The sequence below is a fragment of the Lipotes vexillifer genome, unplaced genomic scaffold (assembly GCF_000442215.2).
Source record: "Lipotes vexillifer unplaced genomic scaffold, Lipotes_vexillifer_v1.1 scaffold1747, whole genome shotgun sequence".
Lineage (NCBI taxonomy): Eukaryota > Metazoa > Chordata > Mammalia > Artiodactyla > Lipotidae > Lipotes > Lipotes vexillifer.
In genome coordinates, this window is record NW_006772865.1 from 136,014 (window position 1) to 156,799 (window position 20,786).

A 20,786-nucleotide genomic window follows, 5' to 3' on the forward strand; every position below is an offset into this window, starting at 1 on the left:
CTTTCCCTAAATTACATAAAAACACAATATCAATGAAGAAGTTTTTATTTTCAACCATTAAGCATTGCTACCCAGTGTCCAATCTGTTTATTACTACAATAAAACACTAAAAGCTATTTGAAGTAATTGCGATTTTTAATGAATACTTTCAAAATTATGTAGTAGAAAAATTTACTAGACAACTGGCAAATGAATTTAAAAGCAGCAAAATAAGTTCTGTTCTTTAGTGTACTAAAAAAAGGAGGAAAATTTAGCTTAATTCTGTTAAGAGAAATGCCCCACTGATCCTATTTCCCTAATAGGGAGGGAAAATTATGACCTCTGGAAGCATGAAGTAGTGGGACAGGGTCTCTCTCTTCTCCCCTCACCTAGTCCTCTCTGGGAGGAGGAAGAACCAATCTAATGGGTGGAGGGGGTGGGGGAAGGAAAAACTGAGCACACTGGGATTTGGTCTTGTCTAGATTTGTTCTCCTTTGCCTCCAAAAGGTGTGTTCTGGTCTGCCTGAGGTTGTTCAGTTTAGGGGCAAGGCATTAGTAGTTACCTGGCCTATGTCATTCCAGATTTGGGCAGGGGGTGGGGGGTTGGGGGGGAGCGTGGCTTGTGGGATCTCATTTCCCCAACCAAGGATCAAACCCGAGCCAGGGCACTGAAAGCCCAGAATACTAACCATTAGACCACCAGGGAACTCCCTGTCATTCCACATTTTTAATCAGCCACATCAGTATTAAGATGGTATCTCCTTTTTAACAATTCCAAACTTGGGAGAGAAAGATAAGGGGGCTGTTTACTTATATTCCCAAACCCCAACATAACATATACCTTCTAATAAAGATAACAATGCTAACCAAAAAAAGCTAATAAGTGATTAAGATTCTTACATAGTATTAAATTAATTTGTTATAATAGATAAAATTTAATAATATGATATCAAAGAATCCTCTACAAGCTGCCTGCTGCACCTTCAGGAAGCTTCCCTTTACTAGCTCTGAGTCCTCAGTATCTTCCTGGCTGCTCTCACAGACTTTTAAACGATCCAGATCACTGGAAGAATTTCCTGGACTTGATTCTATGTCCCAAAGTGAATCGCCATCACTTCCGAGCACTTGGCTTCTGAAAAATTTCATATTATTTTGATAAAAATTCACTTGTTACTGAAGAATATTCATATTAAACTAATACACAGTTGTTTAATACATGAGGAAACACACTTAGGGGATACTTTAAGATACAAACCGATGTGATGTGAGGAAACTCAATATACAAATGAGCACAGGAAATCGGGAAATCCTTTGCTTAAAAAAAATAGAAATTCCAACATTCTTGAACACTCCAATATTAAGCATACTAAGCAAAACATATTAATCCAAAGATGGGAAAACTACAGTCTGTTATCCTATAGGTAACTTCCTTAAATTCAGTTTCCCCTTAAGTCCCAAGTTTAAGGACTGTGTCTCCACTGGTGTTAATTGATACTTTCTTTTTCATGGAAGAATTTGGCCTCAAAGATAAATAAAACATACTCAAGAGTCAGCAGACCTATAAAAACACATTTTCAATGCAAAATATTTGGAATTGTTTGCCATTTGAATAATAATTGAAATGATGATGAATCCTCCATTCCCAAACTCAGGAAGCCAACATTAAGTGTCCAGTTGTTCAGATACTATTTCCTGACTATAGTATACAAATGGCTGATTTTCATAAATTTACAGGGTAAATTCAAGGAATTTTCTGAAAAGAAGTAACAATTCCAAATGCAGCCCAAAATATAAACAGGAAAATTTATTGGTGCGTGCACGCGTGCACACACACACACACACACACAAACCTCTGATGGAATAGATTTACTGCAAAAATCCAGAGGGATCTAAAAATCCTACAGGTAAGTTTACAAGTTAAAATGTATGAACTGCCAGATTAAGTAAATTCTATGCCAGGAAATTTCTGTACAGTTTTTGTATTTTGGTGGAATAACATATCTATCCTTGAATTAATAAAGTATATTAAGTAGGAGTCATACTAAAAATTATTTACCTAATGTCAGTGAGAGGACCTAGTAAGAGGAATTCTAGAGGGGTATGCACTTGCTACACATAAGTGATTGCTGTGGTATTTAAATGACTGTAGAGGCTACCATTTATCAAGGGTCCTACTTCTACAGGGCTGAAGGATTAATGAGGTTACAAACATAAAGCATCTAGACTGTGGTTGGAATATACTAGGGCCTCAAAAATGGTTTTCATTAATTATTTAATAATAAAGTTGAAATCATACAATATGATGAGTATAAATACCAAGTAATAAAAATGGGCAAGTTTTCTGGAGGTGGTCCTAGTATACAGTGTAGACTGACTGCCTTGAGATCATCTTGTATTCAGACAGATCTACAAAGGAGCACATGGAGTAAAGAAGGGAGGGTAATGTCAGGAAAGGCTCTTCAGATGTTAATGTAGGGACAGTTGTGACCAGCGCAGGAACTGACCATCAGGGAAGTGAGAAAGCAAGCAAGTAAAATGTGTGAAGAATAATGCAAGGTAAAGGAAAAGACAGATGAAAGTGTGTTAGAAAGCAGGGCCACAGAGAAGCACAAGGGTGCTGGGCCTTATTTCTCAAAGGCTTGCATTCAAGCTTAAAATCCAGGGGTAAACTACTTTAGTGCAGTGATCCAGATCCAGATCTGGTTCCACAATGCAAGGACTCTAGGCTATGCTTCAAGTTGCCAGGGCAATAAGTGAGCTGTTCCTACCATTCTGGGTTCATCCTTAGCTCAGAAATGCGGTGCTTGATGGCTCTCAGCTTTGGCAACCCTGCTTCTTCTTTTACTAATGAGATGGTTCAAAGTGTAATGATAACCTTAACAGGATGATTCAAGGTGTTATATTAGCTCTGTATTCAGAATTGTTCAGTCATGTGACCTCACCAGGTCTCAGGAAAATACAGGTGAGATGTCAAATCAATCATAGGTAAATACCTTTGGCTAATCAAAAGTATGTTTAGAATCTTGTATGAAGGTGAAAGCTATATAGTTTCCCATGAAATAAAAATAAAGCTGGCACCTTCAGGATTTTGACCATTCAACGTTTTCTCCTCAAGTTGAAGGACAGTTATTTAGAACAGCTGAGTCACAAACAAGGAAGTTTTGTTTTAGTGTGCCTGTCTGTTCCATCGCTTGGTGGTTACTATACCTTAAAACATTTCCTTTTACACATTAAGAGAAAAAGAAAATAATAGAGTTGTGAATGTTCATAGTTCAGAGGAGAAACATAACCGCAGCTGCCACTGTTAGCAGTACAGTAAGGCGATTAATAAGGGACACAGCCTGGATTCAAAACCCTGTTCTGTGTAGCACTGGCCAGGTGGCCTGAGAAAGTAATTTTTTCAGGTCTAACCCCCTTATCTCTAACATAGGGTTGTACTTGCTTCATAATGATTGTTGGCAAGGCAAATATACATTCAACAACCTTTCCTTATTATCACTATTATTTCTACCAATATATATGCCAAGCACCATTGCAAATACCCCATACATTATTCTACCTAATATTCACTACGGTCTTTCAATGTTCTTATAGCATTAGGGGCTTCACTTAAGTTTGCCACTTGAATTCAAGAACATCTGATCTCTCTTGGTTTTTTCCCTCTCTGAAGCTAAAATACTTTAGCTTTTGTTTGCATGAACTCTGAAATAGGTTAAAAAGATGACTATAGTTGTTTGGTTTAACCTACGATTATTTTAAATAAACTAGCTTCTTATGTAATAATTATAAATAATAAACTATATGCAAAGATTTTCCATTTCACGGAAAATACCACATATATTAACTACATTAGCTATTTAAAATATGGAAGTAAATATTTTCAAAGCATCCTCTGTTAAACTAGTTTTGTGTGCAGGTATAGTTCCTGTAGACTTAAGACTTAATTTTACCTTAAAGTACAATATAGTGTGGACTCCAGAGTGATACTGCCTGGTTTTAATGCTGCCTCCACTATTTATATAAGCAAAGGGACCAAAAACTACATGGACTCTATTCCTGGTTCTCTCCTCTTTATAAACTGGGGATAATGATAGTACTTACCCATGTAGAGATGTTTTAAGCATTTAATAGGTTAACAAAGAGCTTAGAATTGAGCCTGGCTCATAATAAGCATTATATTAGTGTTAGCTATTATTAATCTTATGTAGCAATTTTTTAAGTGAAATAAAATATATGTAACATAAATCACTGCCATTCATCTCTAGAATATTTTCATCTTCCAACTGAAACTCTGTACCCATTAAATAGTAATGCCTATTCTCTCCTCCCGCTCTCCCTGGCAACTACCTCATTCTGTCTCTATGAATTTGACTATCGTATCTCATAGAAGTGGAGTCATACAGTATTTGCCCTTTGGGGTCTGGCTTATTTCACTTAGCATAATGTCCTTAAGGCCCGTCCATATTGTGGCACAAGTCAGAATTTCATTGTTTTACATAGTAATAAAAAAATAATTCTTATACTTTTATCAATCAGCAGACCTAAAGTGGAAGTTTTCTGCTCTATTCTGGAATTGATAAGCTGGAGAAATATATTCTTTGAGGGCGAGAACCTATCCATGTTGGGTACTTTTGTACTGCCAACACCCAGCGCAATGCTGGCAGTTTGATCTGTCCGTATTTGTTAGAAGAACAAATGAGAAGTATAAGGAACAATACTCATGTGCCTATAATGCATTCAATCCTATGCGAGAGGCTATCATGAGTAATACAGAATTTCTGGAGTAAGTTAGGTTTCCAAGCCGAAGTCATAATGCTAGAATTTAAGGGCAGAGTTGTATATTAGATTCAGGAAAGAATGGAAAAGACAAAAGGAAGCTTGGGAGAAAGTTTCAGAATGTCCTATGTTTTGTTAGCCACGAATTAGTAGTCAATAATTCAACCAGAAGTTTCTGAAATATGTGCGCAAAATCTTTGATCTGTTTTACTGAAGTACAGTGTTATCATGAACACCAAACTTAACCGTCTAACTTCACTGAGAATATAAAACCATCAAAGAATTCTGTATTTTGGATAACACATTGCCCAACTGATCTACTAACGGGCATACTTAAGACTTATTTTAAGAGTTTTAAAAAGGCCCAAGGCCATTTTTAATCAAGATCAGTCTCTGGCATGTAAGCCATTTTTGTTGGTTTGTTTAATGCTTTTGGGGCAAATGGTGTAACTAAAAGCAGAGCAATGGGTTTTACAATGCTCAGAGACAAGGTTGGCTGCTACTGAAAACGTTTTCAGGGTCCAAGTAAGTGCCTGCATATTTTGGTTAGATGTCAAAAGGACAGCACATGAGAGGTAAGGTCAGGTGGCTCAGGTGGCCTGGGTGTGATGATCAGTACTATTTTATGTGGGTGAGGAATGGCTAGAATTCTAGAAACCCTTAAGAGAAGTCTGGCAATCTCCAACGAAATCTGTTCAGCTTTTGTATAACTAAAATTATATTAAGAGGTAAAGCAACTAGAATTCAAAACAATGGTTAAAATAATTACTGAGCATTTAGTCTGTACAAGGCATTTTGTTAAGTGCTTTATATTTAATGACCATTTAATTCTTGGAACAGTCCTTTGAGGAAGGTATTATCATACTGCCTTAATGATGAAGAAAAGGAGGCCGAGGTTAAAGTATGTTGTTCCAGGTCAAAGGTCCAGGTTTGAGGAGAAAAATAATAAACTTGCCAATACTGGCTTTCCTTACTACACTTTTAGTCCATAAAAGTAGAAGTGACTAAGTAGAAGAAACACCCATTACTTAGTCAGGTTTGGGCCTGGATCAGCTGCCATGAGATGTTGAAAAAGGTACTCAGAGGCACTTAAAATGTAAGAAAATTTAGTAGCCTCAAACTTCCAAATTTCAAAAATGGTAATTTTTAAAAATGTACTTACAAACACGTATGCCTTAGCAACACTGTACTTTATAAAAATATTGAAGCAGGACAGTGAGGGTGTCCTGACATGATCAGAGCTGGTTCTTTCCTAGAAGGAACTCAGAATCTTACAATCTAATTCAGGGGGGAGATGAATTAAGTATAGGTATATAAGGAAAAAGAAGCAGTGTAGAGCTAAGTTCTAATTGTAGACCAAGTAAGGAGCCAACATCTAGATCTCCAATTGGGGCACCATTGTTACCGTGTGGAAAATCTGAAATCCCAACACAAACATGATCAAAGATGAGTAGCTGTGAGGTTACTCCCATTGGGGAGGGTGGGGGAGAGGTAAGTTGCTGACTTATATTAAAATTTGCTGTAACAAGTGGAAGTAAAGAGCATGCCATGACATCTATCTATTCCACTCTGGGATCTTTGTATCAAAAAGGTAGCAGTTTATATTTAGAAAACCCCATGCAACTATGTGAGGGAGGCCAAGACAATGTTATCCTTGCTAATAAACATCAAAAACCATATCCTAATTAAAAATTAACCAAAGAAAAGAAGGAGATCTTTCTTCAAATTGTTGTCCTGAAAGTTATGAGACAAAAGCAAATGCCACCATAACTTAGGAAAACCAGGGGCAGTTTTCACTCCCAAATGCCTAGGTGTTTGGGGGTGACTGGCAACTAGGATTAAAACAAGATGTCTAAATTCAAAGTTCAGAAAGAATGGTGTACGTTACCTTTGTAAGTCAATTTGTCTCTCTGCTGGTGCTGCCTTTTTGGCTATGTCTTGCAGTTTGGGTGCTTTGGCATTACCTGCTTCCAAACCTCCAGGGCTTTCCTGATTGACTGCGGCTCTCTTTCTTCCCTTGCTAAGAGGTTTATTTATATCATCATTTCTGGTTGCATTGCCCTGAGATTCAGACTTGGGTCGACGTCCTCTCCTGGGTTTTGAAGGGGCAGGTGGTCCTGATTCATCTACTTTCTCATCTGTTTTTTGTTGGATATTCTCTGCACCAGCTGCTGTTACTGTTCTTTTCTTTCCTCGGTCACTGCTGATGTTGCCCTGGGCAGCCTGATCAGAATTAATCTCCTAAAAGAGCAGAAAACAATTATATATTAACATACATTCCTTAAATATCACTGGTCTATACTAGAAAGAAGCATTCTGCAAGTGTTTTTTTTTTTTTTTGCGGTACGCGGGCTTCTCACTGTTGTGGCCTCTCCGATTGCGGGGCGCAGGCTCAGCGGCCATGGCTCACGGGCCCAGCTGCTCCGCGGCATGTGGGATCTTCCCGGACCGGGCATGAACCCATTTCCCCTGCATTGGCAGGTGGACTCTCAACCACTGCGCCACCAGGGAAGCCCTCTGCAAGTGTTTTAGAAGAGTTGGAATTCCAGGGCTTCTGATTAACTGCTTACATCCCATGAAGAATGTAAACTCCTCAAGGGTAAGGACTGAATGAGGTGCCTACCATAGTGCTTTGCATATACTCAATAAATGCTTACTAAAGTGCATAGGCAGTTATATAAGAGAAAACCTACTCAGTTTTGCTTTCACAGCCATTTTAAATGAAAAGGTCCTTTTTATTGTGGTATGCTCTTAATGTATCACTTTTCAAAAGAGGGGGGGATGTTTCCATAATTCAATGTTATTTTCTTTCTCTATGATGCATCTAACTATAATAATCTTTGTAGTTCTGTGACACAAAGTTCTTTAATATCTCACTCCACTCAATTCATTCTAACTTTTGTCTCTTCTTTATCAATCATTAATTAACCTTCTACTTTTTTCTGAACATTCTCTTTTTTCCTTTGTCTGGCATATATATTACATATTATCATCTAAAATGTTCAAAGTAATAAAATTCCATTTTAATATGAGACATAATGGACATTAGGAGGAATAATAGTTTTCAGAATGAAAGTGACCTTTGTATGTATGATATTTAGGAGTCAATTATAATAATTTTAATTGATTCAAGGGAAACAGGAACACTATCCTCACCCAAAAAATGACTTTATCTTTTCAATTAATTAACTAATTAATTTTCATTTCCCAGAAAAATGTTTTCAGTGACCAGGGAAACACATAAATCTTTCACATTTCAAGAAAATTTACTTAAATGAAAACTCGTGAAAGTAGTGTCTTAAGTTAGAAAATCCACAAATCAGTGTTTCACGTTGAGGATTAACATTAAAATAAACCCTATCTTAACAGACAGTATCAGAGCCTTTAACATGGGCAGCTAGACTTAAATTCATCCTTCCAGGACGATGAGCTAATGAGAATGACTCCTACTTCTTTCACCCTCTTGGGATGTGGAGAGTCGTGTTACAAAAATCATCATGAGGGAACAAGAGTAAGGTGGTCCACAGGATTTAAACTGTAAAACAATACAAAATGGATCAGAGAAAAGATATGCGAAGGCACCCTGGAGAAAGATGGAGATTCCTGGGCAAAATAAGAAGGGTCAATAAAAACAACTAAGTGTGGTTAAACTTGAAGCAGAAACCATTCAACTGAATGCCTGTTAGGTGCAGTGGCTGCTGGGCACAGATTGGGGAACAAAACTGTTATTTTTCCTGTCCTCAAACAGATTAGCATAGTAGGTGACTAATTTTTTAAAGAGTAAACAAACATTTAAGTACACATTACCCTAAGTGCTAAGAGATTAAAGAAAAGGGCATTCAGAAAAAAAAAAAACCAGAGGAAGCATCAATTTCTCATTGGTTCTTCTGGGGAATATTAAATAATATCAAAGCAGGACTTATCACATGAAAAGTGAAGTATTTTAGACAGATGGAAGAGGCAGCATAAGTACCTGAAGAAGGAAAGAGCTTGGAAGATTGAAGGAACCTGAAGTGATGTGAGACTGGTATAAGGTAGGAGAAGCAGGCATGGGCCAGATCATGAATGCCTTATGGGACATGTAAGAAATCTGATTTTATTCTAAGTGGTAATAAAAGTCATTGATGGACTTTAAACAGAGGACAATCATAATCCAGATTATATTTTAAAAAGATCACACTGGCTGCTATATTTGGTGATGAGATTGGAAGGGAGCAAGAATGTTAACAAGAAGGTAGAACTACTACAGTATCAGACGTTGAGTTAGGGAGTTCCCTGGTGGCCTAGTGGTTAGGATTCCAGGCTTTCACTACCATGGCCTGGGTTCAATCCCTGGTTGGTGAATTTCCTGCAAGGCGCATGGCATGGCCAAAAAAAAAAAAGTTGAGTTAAACAAGAAAAAGATAATTTTAAAACGGGCAAATATGAGCAGGCAGTTCACACAAGAGTACATCCAAATGGTCAACAAAAATACTGATCATCAGAGAAATATAAATTAAAACAATAGTGGGGCATTAGTTTTGATACTTTAAACTGAAAAAATTCAAAAGAACTATAAAACCTGTTGTTAGTGGATATATAGAGAAAAAGTACCCTGCTGGTAGAAATGTCAAGTGTTCTAATTTTCGAAGAAAACAATATGAAAATATCTAAAATCTCTCGTATATTTACTCCTTGACCTGGCATTCCCACTACTAGAACTTATTAGCCCCTAGAAATAAAATCACCAGTAAATTTAATGCAACATTGTAGTGACAAAGAACAGGGAAAGGAAGTATTTATGTGTATACAAACATGAAAATGATAACACTGTAGAGAAAAAATTGAACACAGATAAGGCTGTTTAAAAGGGGAAAAAAGACTATTAAAAGTCATGCACATGATCACATTTACACATTTATGAACATTATGTATATGTGCATATGTATAAAGAACTCATGCAAAAGCCAAATGAAGAGGAAATCAGTTGTCAGCTGTAGGCATGAAGAAATAGAAGACTCTAAAGGGCAACACTGGTGGTATTGCCTGCCTGCCTGCTCCACGGAATGTTAATGTGTTATTTCTTCTTTTAACCACCTCCCTTATTCATTCTTCATATTACCATTTGATTTTGCTCACAGAGTAAATAATAGGAGAAAATGTTCTGATTTGTAAACATGGATATACAATTTGCTGGATAACTTTTATATACATAACTAATAAATTGGTTTATGCATCAATCTCTTTGAGAAATTGGTTACCAAGAAACACTCTCTTAGATCTTTATCTTCTTTCAGTACAACAAGATAGTGTTTTGAGCCTGCAAGACTGAGAACCAGACCCTGGAAAGAAATGACCATATCAACTTATGTGAGATCTGACTGGGAAGCTATCAGGCTTTTGTCAAAATACAACCCCTGTCTCTTCAGGCAACAATGAATCTGTTAAACATTCTTTGGAAGTATGAAAAAGTTAAACAGTGTTTGGAACAATATAATATTACAGATCAAGATAAGTAATATTTTGGCCCCTCAGAAATTAAAATTTAAATGTCCAAATTTATCTTCTATACAATTCTATAGCAGAGGTTGAAAAGGTTATAGATAGATGTTTGTACTAGATAAACATTTGCATCCCTGTACCACCTCTTAATACATATTATAAGCATGTTTAAGTATCTGTGGCAATATGCATATCTGCACCTAAGCATGATTACGTTCAATGTTTAATTCTATAGAAGGATCCCACAATATCTAAATCTACTGGTTTCTGAATTCTAAGAGTTTTGAAAGTGAGAGGTTCCCTGTTACCTGAATTAACTGACATACTGAAGTTCAGATAGCAAACAGCAAGAGTATGGATAGAGACTGACCTAAAAAATGTATCCTTACCTATTCAGTTTGAATTCAGATAATAATTTTGGATAGGAAAAGTTCAGCTACTGTGGAATAACTGTATAGTCCCATATTTTATGTACCTGAGGATAACTCTTAAAACATCTGATAATACCATAAATATATGGGGGGTAAAAAAAAGTATGTCAAGAACATGATTCTACAGAAAAAAATAATAGTATTAGGTCATTCTTACTGAGGAAAGTTATCCTCCTACCAATGTTATACTCCTTTCTGCCCTGCCAAAAAACTGTTAAGAATATCGGTGGCCACAGTTAAAAGATACACCATCAAAGAATGCAGCTATTAAATAAAAACTCAAACATATTTTAAAAGGTCAGCTCATTAAGTTTAACTCAACAACAACAGAAACAGTGTTGATCCCTGGTAGGAGTCAATAAAGTTTTGAAAACAAGATCTCAAAACACTTCAGTTCCTATTCTTTCAAGGTATTGGGAGAAGTAGGGTGGGAGAAGGTGACCACACAAACTCTGGTAAATGAAGAGAGTGGACATAGAATCACTTCTGTAGAGTGGAAGCCCAGTAAGTATAGCAGGGGGTGGTATACACACAGGTATAGTATGTAGTATATACTAATGTGTAGACCGTGGGTTTCTTACCCCATCATAAAATTGTAATAAGAATCTCCATGGGAAAAACCCACTTGTTAAATTTACCTTATTCTTTACTGGGTCAATATTCTTTACAGGTGTCACAGAAATAATTCTCACAGGGTTCTCTTCATTTTCACTAACTCCAGTTTCTGCTGCCTCTGAACTCTGTTCCCTGTTGAAGAGAAATAAACCAAAGCTTCTTTATTTCACCATATGAATAGGAAGTGTACTCTCACTATACCAATAAGGAAAGAGGCTTAGGCTGATTTAGAAGCCCGGCCAAGTGAAGTAACCTTAACAAGACTCATATCTTCTGCGGTTACAGACTACTGCTCTACTATATCAAGTTTTGGATTTCCATCTTACCTTACTAATGTAAGACAGAAATGACTGCCTAAAACCACCAGATAGAAAGCGTAGTTGACAAGCAACAAACAACACAACTATTCTATAAGCCTATCTTCTGGGGGCTGGAAAACCCTAAAACAAAGCAAAAATACAACAGATGAGCGTAGAGTATAGCTTTCTCCAGTCTGTGTTCTTAATGCTCTGCAAGGGAAGGGGCTGCAAGAAGAGGCCATAGGGGAGGTGTCTGACCCCCACCATCTATATAAACAACAGATGTTCCATGTTAATTTTTTAATATTTTGGGATTCTACTGCTAAAAATGTGTTTAAAACACCACCACTGAATTTATGCTTAAAATTTCATGAATTAGAATAAAATCTTTAAAAGCCTCAATACTTAGGGTTGCTAAGAGTAGGGTCAGATGGAAATTTTTATGCAGTTGCTAAGACAGTAAACACTTGACATGTTAAACATGGAATCTTTTAAAAAAATATTTATTTATTTGGCTGTGTCAGGTCTTAGTTGTGGCATGCAGGATCTTTGTTGTGGCATGCAAACTTAGTTGTGGCATGTGGGATCTAGTTCCCTGACAAGGGATCGAACCTGGGCCCCCTGCATTGGGAGCACAGAGTCTTAGCCACCGGACCACCAGGGAAGTCCCAAACATGGAATCTTTAATAAGTGGAAAATGTTATTAACAATGTTATCTCTACTCATGCTATACTAATTTTGAGTTAAAAATTAAAAAGCATATAAATTAAATTTAAAGAGTTACATTTTCAGTTCTCCTAAGTGTTAAATTTAAACACAGACACACACTTCCATGTAAATTAGTTGTAGTACATTACTAATTCTTAAGTTTTTCCATTTAACTTTTCTACACATTTAGAATGCTAAACAGTTTCAAAATGTGTAGTACACTCTCAATTTCCATCATTAATTATACTAAAATTTAGCACTACTGCTTTTTACTAAGATGTTTCCTAAAGTCCATTTTTGTGATACAGTGCTTTAAGAAAAGAAACTGAAAGATGAACCAAGTAGTGAGTGATAGTAACAAAAACAATTGGAGAAAAAAATTGCCTTGATCGATTTCCAGTGGAAGGGTTCAGCTCTGAATTTACATTAATATTGCTTCCAGTCTCAGCTCCAGTGCTTCTAACATATGGTTTCCTTCCCGTTGCTGATAAAGGCTTGTTTACCGCACCTAGTACTCCAGCAGGTTTTGGCTAAAAATTACATATACGCATGTTATTTTATACCTTACTGAAAGGAATACATGCAAATTTAGACACATGTAAAGGATACTGTTTCGCTTACGGCCAGGAATTGTTGTTGCTTTGGAAAGTTAAATCCTAAATTTATTAGAAATGATAATTCTGTAAAACTATATCTAAACATAATTACAAATCAAAAGCATTACCTCTACTTAAAAATAACTATGCAATATTTAATTATTCAAAACAAAAAGTGTCCCTAAAACATAGTGAAATACATAATAATTAAGACATAATAAAATGTCTTACAGGTAAACTACTGAGTATATATAGCAATAGTTTAGAAACTGTTTATCAAATATTAAATTTTCCTTTGCTCTTTTAGATGTCATATTACCTTTATAGAATATAAACTGTCTAACTTATTAGTACTTTAAAATTATCTTTATCTTACACATCTAAATTTATTATACCATTTTTCAGGGAAATCTGCTTTGTAAATTCTAAATAACTTGAAGCCTGTCAGTACTGGTGAGAACACATGGTTGTAATTCTAAAGTGGTTCATGGCAAAAAAAAAAAGCCTGAGAGAACAAATGTTTTAGATGCTATAATCCACAACATGATCCCTAAGAATCAGGAACTATAAAATCTGAGGGACATTTAAAGGTTATTTCTAAGAATAGCAGAAGTAATATGCACATGAGATAAAGATCCCCCAATTATCTAGTACATAATACCTTTCCTGTTAACAGAAGTACTCTTGTCTCTTCTGAAATATAACTCTTGTCATTACAGAAGTCCTATCAAAACAAACAAAAAAAAGTAACATATTTTTATTGTCCATACAAGACTTCAAGGCATTCTGCTTTACAATAACAGTTTCATTTGCGCTAAGAAACATATCAAACCATCAAAGCATGTTTCATGAACCATACCATAAGTCTAGTTTTAAAATTAACTCAGTGACACACAAGACTTAGTCAAATGTCAGATATAAATTACTTAAATCACATTTTTTTTTTTTGGCAGCACCATGTGGCTTGCAGGAGCCTAGTTCCCTGACCAGGAATTGAATCCAGGCCATAGTCAGTGAAAGCACGGAGTCCTAACCACTGGAATGCCAGGGAATTCCCTTAAATCACATTTTAAATAAAACACACTTCTATTCTTTCATATGGTTCAGGGCAAACAGTCTCCAGTTTATTCAATGAACTATGTTCTCCACTCTATTGTAAAATTTACTTTTTAAAAAAATTTATTTGGCCACACCACATGGCACACGGGATCTTAGTTCCCTGACCAGGGACTGAAGCCACACCTCCTGCAGTGGAAGCACGGAGTCTTAGGCTCTGGACTGCCAGGGAAGTCCCTAAAATTTACTTCTTTGGGGCTCCCAAAGCATCCAAAATGGTACTATGCATATATCAGGCACTTAATATTCACTAAAAGAACCCCACACAGAATCTCAAGAAAATTATCCTTACTGAAAAAAAATCTGTTACTTTAATTAAAAATGTTTTGTTTCCTAGAACCATAAGTAGACTGTCCAAATCATAAAGGTAAATACACCATCAAAATCTAATTAAGTCAATTATAATGTTCTTTGGCTGCAGTGATATTAACCAGTTAATAAATGAATTAAACCAAATGTGGACACTGATGATACTTCTGAAAGTTACATCTGTATAAGAGTTCAGTTTGATCCTATGGTGCCTCTATCTGTTAATTATCCTGGGAATAGCACATGAGTAAACCACAATGGTCTCACGGAAGCAAAATGACTTACTGCCGTCTGGAAGTTCATTAATTTGTAAGTAATCGCACTTAAAAAATTTTTCTTTTATTAAGTTTACCTTCACACTAGTGTCACAGAAAAGAACAGAAGGCTTAAATGTGCCTATAAAAAGAAATAAACACTTTTGGCATGTGTTCTGGGCAAGGCTGTATCTTTTTCTTCCCCACAAAGGCTTTTATGTAGCTAAAATAAATGTTACATGAAGATATACTATAGCTTCACTAAGCTATCTTAATATGCCTAGTTTTCTCCTGTCTGAATTTATACCATATTAAAAGCAACATATTAGAAAAGGAAATGAGGAAAGCTAATCATTTAAAACAGAAAAAAACCAAAATTACTATTAAGAAGGCTAAAGACATTCTAAGTTTCAATATCAAAACAAAAAACAATTAGAATCAGGTGTAGTGACAAACAGCAATTTAAATTCTTGATGATGTATGAAGATTCTATTTGGGTACTATTCCAGTCATGATAGCCCTGGGTCAACAATAAAGTAAATTTAAATTCAAGAGCTCACTCAGGACTGTTTATAAAGACCAGTAAATTCAATTAGAACAGAAGTAACTTTGCAATCCTTATTAATCCTAACAAAACCAGGCACAATAAATTCTGAGTACTAAATCAAAGTCTGATTAAAATTTTTGTTGAAAATTTTAAATGCCTTATTTTTCCAATTAAAAATATTAAGGATTTTTTTTTTAAACAAAGCACAGGAAACTTAAACTTTAAAATACCACCTTAAAGTGGGTAATAAATAAAAGGCATTCTTTTTGAAAAAGTTTCTTAATCCAAATTAGCTGGAAAAACTTAAAGAGCTTTAGTTAGCTGAAAAATTTACTTACATGGAAAACTTCATTTGCTGACAGCAGAATAAATGTACTATTTATTCTTAATACCATTTATTAAATGCTTACTTTGTGACAAACTCTTAGAAACCTAGGTATATTAGTAATTGTTCACAGGTATTATCATCATCTGCATTTTAGAGATGAAGACACTGAGGCTTAGAAGAGTTAACATGTGTAAGGTCCCTCAAATTAGAAATGGTTGATTCGAATCCAGGTCTGTCAATTGCCAAGACCAATTCCATTCATTCTAACATTTTATTTCATATATAGATGTATATATATTTATACTCTACCAAATATTTTGTTTACTTCTTGTCTGAAAAAATACTAACAGTGTTTTAATGAGATGAAAACAATTTAAGAAATTTGAAAATTCCTCTTACATATTAGAATTATCCAGAAGGAATAGCTCACATAGGAACACCACCACCAAGCTTGATTTGTATTCTCTACTCTGTAAGGTGAGAATGATATTTTTCAGGCTTTGGAAGACAATCTCCCATTTCTTGATAAACTCAGAGGTATTTTTTTTTTTTTACTCTGTAGTCAAGACAATCCAATACTTGCCACTAGGGTTGATGGTAACAAATTTAAATAGGTTTAGTATGGTAGAAAAATGAAGGGAAGAAAATTACCTTTTCAGGTTGTGTAAAAAATTTCATTGGAAGGACCGGATCCTTTGGTGAATCTGCATTGCACAAAGCACTTTTACTATTTATAACACACAGGGCCACATCACACACTGTATAAAGTTTCTAGGGAGGAAAAAAAAAAATCACATATACCTTTCAGTAGTGAAAAATAACCACAAGTACCAATTCTAACCAATATATAAAATCAAATCAAAACAATAATATGGGGTTATTATTTATTCCTTGAACATTCTGCATTTGTATTTGGCATTTCTTCTTATGTAGCCTCCTAGTAAACAACAACAAAAAAGACCCCTTCATCTTAATTTAACATGAATGCCAAGTATGTGTTAAAAACAATAAACCAAACTAAAGGAAACATACAAAAAGAATATCTACTTGTCTGTAACTCTTACTAAAAGTTCTTAAGACAGCATAGTTGTAAATTTTACTAGTTCTTATTCCTGTGCTCTGTAGAATTTTTAATATCTTTTTCAAAGTAATAAATGTTCTTCAAATAATAGAATTCAATTTAATGAAATAAAATAAAAACTAAGTATATATTTTTAATAAACGTTCTGTAATCTATTTTATTATGTAATAGTTAGGAAAACAAGTGGGACAAGGGTCATAATATTTTTTCCTGTAATATCTTAATATCCACTGGCCTAATATATATCTTACTTCATTTGTCTTGGATTCATCTGGAGACTGGGCATCTTTTGTTAGCTTGATGTTCTCTGCCATCTTTTTCATAAAGGCATGGCTGTTATTTTCATTCTTTGTCATTAGAACTTCAAGCATGAACCACAGGCACCTAAATGACAAACATATTCATTTAGTAAAGAGACTGATTGTAGGTGCTTTTGCTTAAGGGATTTAATAGCTTACTGGGAAGTTCTGTTGTCTGAATATAATAAGAGTACAATACAGAGAAAACTCTAATGATTAACAGAAATATCCTGTTAATAATATTCAATTCAAATAGAATCATATCTCAAATAACAAATATGAACATATAGCTTAATATGAGAAAGGCTGACAGTTTCATGAGGCACACGAAGATTCATTCTATAGGTATTTAATAAACATTTAGATGATACAACGTGTATTAATATCCAGCAATGATAAGCAAACCAGCATACAGCACAGTCTTGCCATTTTGACTATTTGCAAGCTATGCAGAAGATCTAAGATTTGTATGTAATTCTACTGTGACATAACTCTTGAATTTCACATGCTATGAGGCTGGTGTGCATAGTAACCAGTAATTCAGCTAAATAGTCACATCTCAAACCATTTTTGCTGTTTTCTACTTGTTACTTTATATTCATTTAATACATAAAGTGTCTGAAGGTGACACCTGAATTTCTAAGTAAAAATGAATCCCAAATCAGGATGAACATTAGAATCACTTGGGGAGCTTACATCGACAAATCTAGGATCAAAGCCTATTATTAAGTTCCCATGATGATTCTCAGGCAGCCACCATGGACTTACTGTTTTACTCCATCAACAGGAGAGAAAAAACATTTGACGATAATCTATGTATACTTCTTTGGCTATAGTATATATAAATGTCTTAAGAGACTACTGTAAGGGGGAAATAGATTAATGTACTTTGTTTTTAGTAGACCTGTCTTACAAGAAATACTAAACTCAGCCCTTCGGGCTGAAACGAAAAAACAATAGACAGTAACTTGAAGCTGTAAGAAATAAAGAACACTGGTAAAGGTAATCACGTAGGTAATATAAAGCCAGCATTACTGAACTTCTGATTTGTAACTCCTTTTTAAATATATGACTTAAAAGGAAAATGCATAAAATAATAATCATATATATGTAAAATAAAACAATGTATAAAGATATAATTTTATCAATTAAAATATAAAGGGAGTGGAATAAAGTTGTATAAAAGCAGACTATCTCTATACTCATGAAACTAAGTTGCTATTATTCTAACTAGGCTGTTACAACTTTAAGATGTTAAGTGTAATCATTAAGAAAATAACTAAAAAATATACACAAAAGCAAGGAATCAAAAAGGTTCCCTACAAAAAACAACTACAGCTGACCCTTGAACAACACAAGAGTTAGGGGTGCTGACCCTCTACACAGTTCAAACCTGTGTTGTTCAAGGGTCAACTGTAAATACAAAAACGAGAGGCTATGGAGCAATTAAGTAACAAAAAATAGGTAAGACACAGAGAAAACTAACAGCTATATGGCAGAAGTAACTTCTTCCTTATCAGTAATTACTTTAAATGAAAATAGATTAAATCCCCCAATTAAAAAGCAGAGAAGCAGAGTACATTAAGGGGGGGGGGAAGATCCATCTATATCTTATCTACAAGAGACTCACTTTAGATATAAAAACACAAATTATTTGAAAGTAAAAGGATGAAAAAAATATACTCATTCAAACAGTAACCAAATGAGAGCTGGTGGCTATTTTAGAATTAGACAAAATGGATTGCAAAAGGACTATATTGATGAGAGTAAAACCAGTAAGAAGATATATGACTATTATAAACACATACGAACCTAGCAACAAAGCCCCAAAATCTATGAATCTATAAACACATATGAACCTAGCAACAAAGTCCCAAAATCTATTAAGTCCAGAAGGACTATATTGATGAGAGTAAAACCAGTAAGAAGATATATGACTATTATAAACACATACGAACCTAGCAACAAAGCCCCAAAATCTATGAAGCAAAAATTGACAGAATTGAAGGGAGAAATACATGTTTCCGCAGTAACAGATTTCAATACCCTATTTTCAATAATGGGTAGAAAAACCAGACAGGGACTAAAAAGAAAATAAAGAACTTGAACAACACTATAAACCAATCAGATATCAGACATATATGGAACAATCCAACTAACAATAGCAGAATACACATTTTTCTCAAGTGAACATGGTATAGTCTCCAGGGCAGACCGTATGGTAGGCCATAAAACAAGTCTTAATAAAAAGTACCCTTTCTGACCAGAATGGCATGAAACTAAGTCAATAAAAGAAGGAAAACAGGGAAAACTGGAAAACTCACACATATATGGAAATTAAACCACACATTCCTATGTGTTTTTTTTGGCCGTGTGGCTTGTGAGATCTTAGTTCCCTGACCAGTGATTGAACCCAGGGCCTTGGCAGTGAAAGCAGAGTCCTAACCACTGGACCGCGCCAGGGAATTCCCAAACCACACACTCTTAAACAACCAATGGGTCAAAGAAGAAATCACAAGAAAAATTAGAAAATACCTTAAGACAAATAAAACAAAAACAACAACATACCATACTTATAGGATTCAGCACTGGTAGTACTAAAAGGGAAATTTACAGCGATAACACCCTCTGTTAAGAAACAACATCTCAATGAATGATCTAACTGTATACCTTAAGAAACTGTACACCTTAACTAGAAAAAGAAAAGTGAACACTTCAAATTACATGGTAACTTAAAATGAAATGTTTAAAGATACTCAAAAAGTACTGCATGCTAGATAGAACCAAAAAGTATGTGCCAGTGATTTCAATTCTAACTGATGACTTCAGTACTTTTCCCACATCACTGTTGTTGCCTCTCGCAAATCTAATCCCTTTTTCACATGACTGCCTTGCAACTGAAATAGGGCTAAAAAGGTTCCTTAACATAGACCTTGTGTTCCAGGCAAATACATACATCACTTTTTCACTTTATGAAGTACTTTCTGGGAAATCCCAAAATAAAAGTTATTTAAAAAAAAAAAAGGAAAAAAGAATTTGCAAGTAAAATATATTTATTAAGTAAACAGAAACTAGAATTGGAAGATATTTTAGGGATTATTTCATATCTTACATTTTATGGATAAGGCAACTGAAGCAGAGAAGTAAAGTTTTTACTCAGATAGCTATGACTAGAACCTATGTCTCCTAAAAGAGCTACAGGAGGCAGAGATAAACTGTTGATTACAACCTCAAATAAGATTAGGGATAAGGCTTCATGTCACACATAGAAAAATCATAGTACTTTAAATATAAGCTGAAGGAACCAATTTAAATGTGCAAAGCAAAAGCACAGCAATGGGAAAATAGACATTGCTTTAAAGTTTCTTGGAGGTCATTTGTAGACAATCCTAGGCTACTTCGTACTTGTTCACTCACCCTGCATCATATATAAAGTTCTATTTTACATAAAAACACTTCTTAAACAAGTGTTTTGCAATTGTTTACCTGCCTGTCTTTCCACTAGAGACAAATCTCTCTGTGACTGGTGTAACAAATCTAATTTTGTATTACCATAGACCTGCCACAGAGTATCTCGTATGTGTGTGCATATTTTTGAGGAATTATCTTTTGAGGTTGAAGTATAATTTTTTTTTTTTTCCCCGGTACGCGGGCCTCTCACTGTCGTGGCCTCTCCCGTTACGGAGCACAGGCTCCGGACGCGCAGGCTCAGCGGCCATGGCTCACGTGCCCAGCCGCTCCGCGGCATGTGGGATCCTCCTGGACCGGGGCACGAACCCGTGTCCCCTGCATCGGCAGGAGGACTCTCAACCACTGCACCATCAGGGAAGCCCTGAAGTATAGTTTTAAGGAGAGAAATTTTCACTACATGGCTTTCTAAATTATCAAACTGAAGTAACTGAAGCCCATCTTAATACAAAGGTAAAAATAACATAAAGACCAAATCAACTTATTTCACAGACTCAGC

General features: G+C 35.2%; 1 protein-coding gene across 1 annotated transcript in view; it reads right to left on the reverse strand.

Moving 5' to 3' along the window:
- Positions 1–6,639: 6,639 nt before the first annotated feature.
- PDS5A (PDS5 cohesin associated factor A) overlaps positions 6,640–20,786 on the reverse strand; it is a 120,193-nt gene continuing 106,046 nt past the window's right edge. The window contains exons 26-31 of the mRNA XM_007447930.1: positions 16,772–16,904; positions 16,091–16,210; positions 13,547–13,609; positions 12,674–12,819; positions 11,306–11,414; positions 6,640–6,996 (exon numbers count right to left, since the gene is read on the reverse strand). Of these exons, the coding sequence (XP_007447992.1) occupies positions 6,640–6,996; positions 11,306–11,414; positions 12,674–12,819; positions 13,547–13,609; positions 16,091–16,210; positions 16,772–16,904 (928 nt within the window). The remainder of the gene's footprint in view (positions 6,997–11,305; positions 11,415–12,673; positions 12,820–13,546; positions 13,610–16,090; positions 16,211–16,771; positions 16,905–20,786) is intronic.